Raw genomic sequence first — 2,330 nt, 5'->3', positions numbered from 1 at the left:
CCGCTGTGGCTGCAGCAGAGAACTACAAGAACCACTACATTGGCAAGTTTATCAACGGACTCGATGCCAACAACACGGCGGCACCAAAGGGCTGGGAGCACTTTGAGCCTCTGATCTCCCTGGAATCTACAACTTTACGAACCCCATCTTCTCGCTTAACGGCGGTCCGCTGGAAAAGCACCCAGGCGTATACCAGACCGATCTGATCCTGGAGAAGTCTCTGGCACGTATCGACGACATCGCCAACAGCGACGACCGTTCCTGTTTGTCATCTCACGACTGCTCCGCATGATGAGGTCAAGAATTTGGGGACTTTACCCACCGCGCCCAGCCGAGCGTCATAAACACTTGTTCCCGGATGCCAAGGTTCCGCGCGACCCGAACTTCAACCCGCTGGTGCAGGACAAGGTCGGCTGGGTCAAGGACTGCCGCTGCTGTCGCCGCTCCAGATCAACGCCATTGACGAGCACTACCGCCAGCGTCTGCGCTCGCTGCAGGCCACTGACGAGCTCGTCGAGGCGGTGTTCAAGAAGCTGGAAGAGAAGAACCTGGTTGACAACACCTACTTTATCTACACCACCGACAACGGCTACATCTCGGCCACCACCGCATGTTTGCTGGAAAGCAGACTCCGTATGACACTGATGTGCGTATTCCGTTTATCATCCGCGGACCTGGTATCGCCAAGAAGCAGATCAACGACAGCCCCTACTAGTCACACTTTGCTGCCACTGTCCTTGACCTCGCCAACATTGAGCGTCCGGACGGACTGGATGCCACGTCACTGTTTGACCCGAAGAAGACTGAATCGTTTGCCATCGAGTTCTGGAACAATAACTTGTTGAGGGTGGTTCCAAGGAGACCCACATCAACAACACGTACAAGGCTGTGCGTCTTGTGAGCAAGGACTTCAACATCTACTACTCGGCATGGTGCACACGCGAGCACGAGCTCTACGAGATGAACAGCGACCCGTACCAGCTGGTGAACAAGTACAACCGGACGGATCCCAATTTCCTCAACCGCCTCGATGCCCTGCTTAATGTCTTGCATGACTGCAAGGGTGATGTGTGCCAGCGCCCGTGGAACACGCTGCACAAGGACGGCAAGGTCAAGAGCCTCAAGGATGCGCTCAAGCCCAAGTACGATGAGCACTACAAGGCGCTGCCCAAGTTCCGGTTCCTCGAGTGCAAGGTCTACTACGACCCATAACGAGGGCACAGACTAAGGCCCAAGCAACAAATATACTCACCAATTGTCGATGTGAGGATCATTCAATGTTGCTGATGCTAATCCTTACGGCAACATGCTGTGAGCTTAGCTTCACCAAATAATCGTCACCTGATATCTGTGAATGCGCACGCGTGTAGCTAATATTCATCTGGATTGAAGATCAGCAAAAGATGATGGCAAGCTCCGCCCTGATCTCCGAAACAAGACCTACCAATTTCATGACAATGAGGCGGTGCGGCTTCCAAAGCGAAAAGACCTTGACAATAGTCGCTTTGGGCAGCACAAACGGGGAGCAAGTATAGTGATATATTGTTGAGTGAATGCGGTGATGGCCGCCTGGGCATTTAAATAGGAGCAGCGCAATATATGCCACCGGCTGTTCAGCCACCATTGAGCCATGAGTTGCAAGATGTACTGCCCAGCAAGATGGCCACACTATGCTACTGCTGATTTTGAGCTTTCTTGAGTGGCACCTATGCGGAGAAGCCTTGGCCAGGTGCGCTTTGGACTGGTCAATAGAGATACCAAAGCTTGTGACGCATCAGTGCGCGTAGGACGGGTTTCTAGCAGCTACCACGGCCGAATGGACCAATGAGGGCGGCCCATCTGGACATCTCAGGCCAGACGGTCTTTCGTAAAGGCGGAGCACAAACAAAAAGTATAAAGCCTTGGCTAGCACCCCGCGCACCCTTTGCTCTCTCCTTCACTTACCATTAGCTAGTCACTTCACACCTCCATTTTATTACATCTCTTTGCCACATATCCATAAAACAGCAATGTCAGCGACCGCAGCAGACCGAGCAGTGGACGCCAGAGTCATGGAAGACCAAGCCGATCAAGCAAGATCGTGTACGAAGATAAGCAGGAGCTGGACACGGTGCTCTCCCGCATCGCCAACCTGCCACCGCTTGTATCCGCGGCCGAAATCGACCGGCTGCGCGCGCAACTGAAAGATGTGGCGAGGGCCGCGCATTCCTCCTCCAGGGCGGCGACTGCGCCGAGTCCTTCGACTACTGCAACCCGACAGCCATCGAGGACAAGCTCAAAGTGCTGCTGCAGATGAGCCTGGTGCTGATCTGGGGCATGCGCCTGCCGAT

At 54.1% G+C, this 2,330-nt stretch overlaps 1 protein-coding gene across 1 annotated transcript; it reads left to right on the top strand.

Annotated features, from left to right (window-relative positions):
• Positions 1-109: 109 nt before the first annotated feature.
• On the top strand, positions 110-1,212 carry DL89DRAFT_298428 (alkaline phosphatase-like protein; the record flags this gene model as incomplete). The annotated part of the gene is made up of 5 exons (XM_040890789.1): positions 110-257; positions 332-417; positions 450-650; positions 716-847; positions 886-1,212. Coding segments are annotated over 5 exons (894 nt in total), but the record flags the coding sequence as incomplete, so codon positions are not given.
• Between the last annotated feature and the right edge of the window lie 1,118 nt (positions 1,213-2,330).

The sequence above is a fragment of the Linderina pennispora genome (assembly GCF_002104995.1).
Source record: "Linderina pennispora strain ATCC 12442 chromosome Unknown DL89scaffold_200, whole genome shotgun sequence".
NCBI lineage: Eukaryota > Fungi > Kickxellomycota > Kickxellomycetes > Kickxellales > Kickxellaceae > Linderina > Linderina pennispora.
Note: the sequence above shows the minus strand (reverse complement) of the source record. Positions and strands in the feature narration are given on the sequence as shown.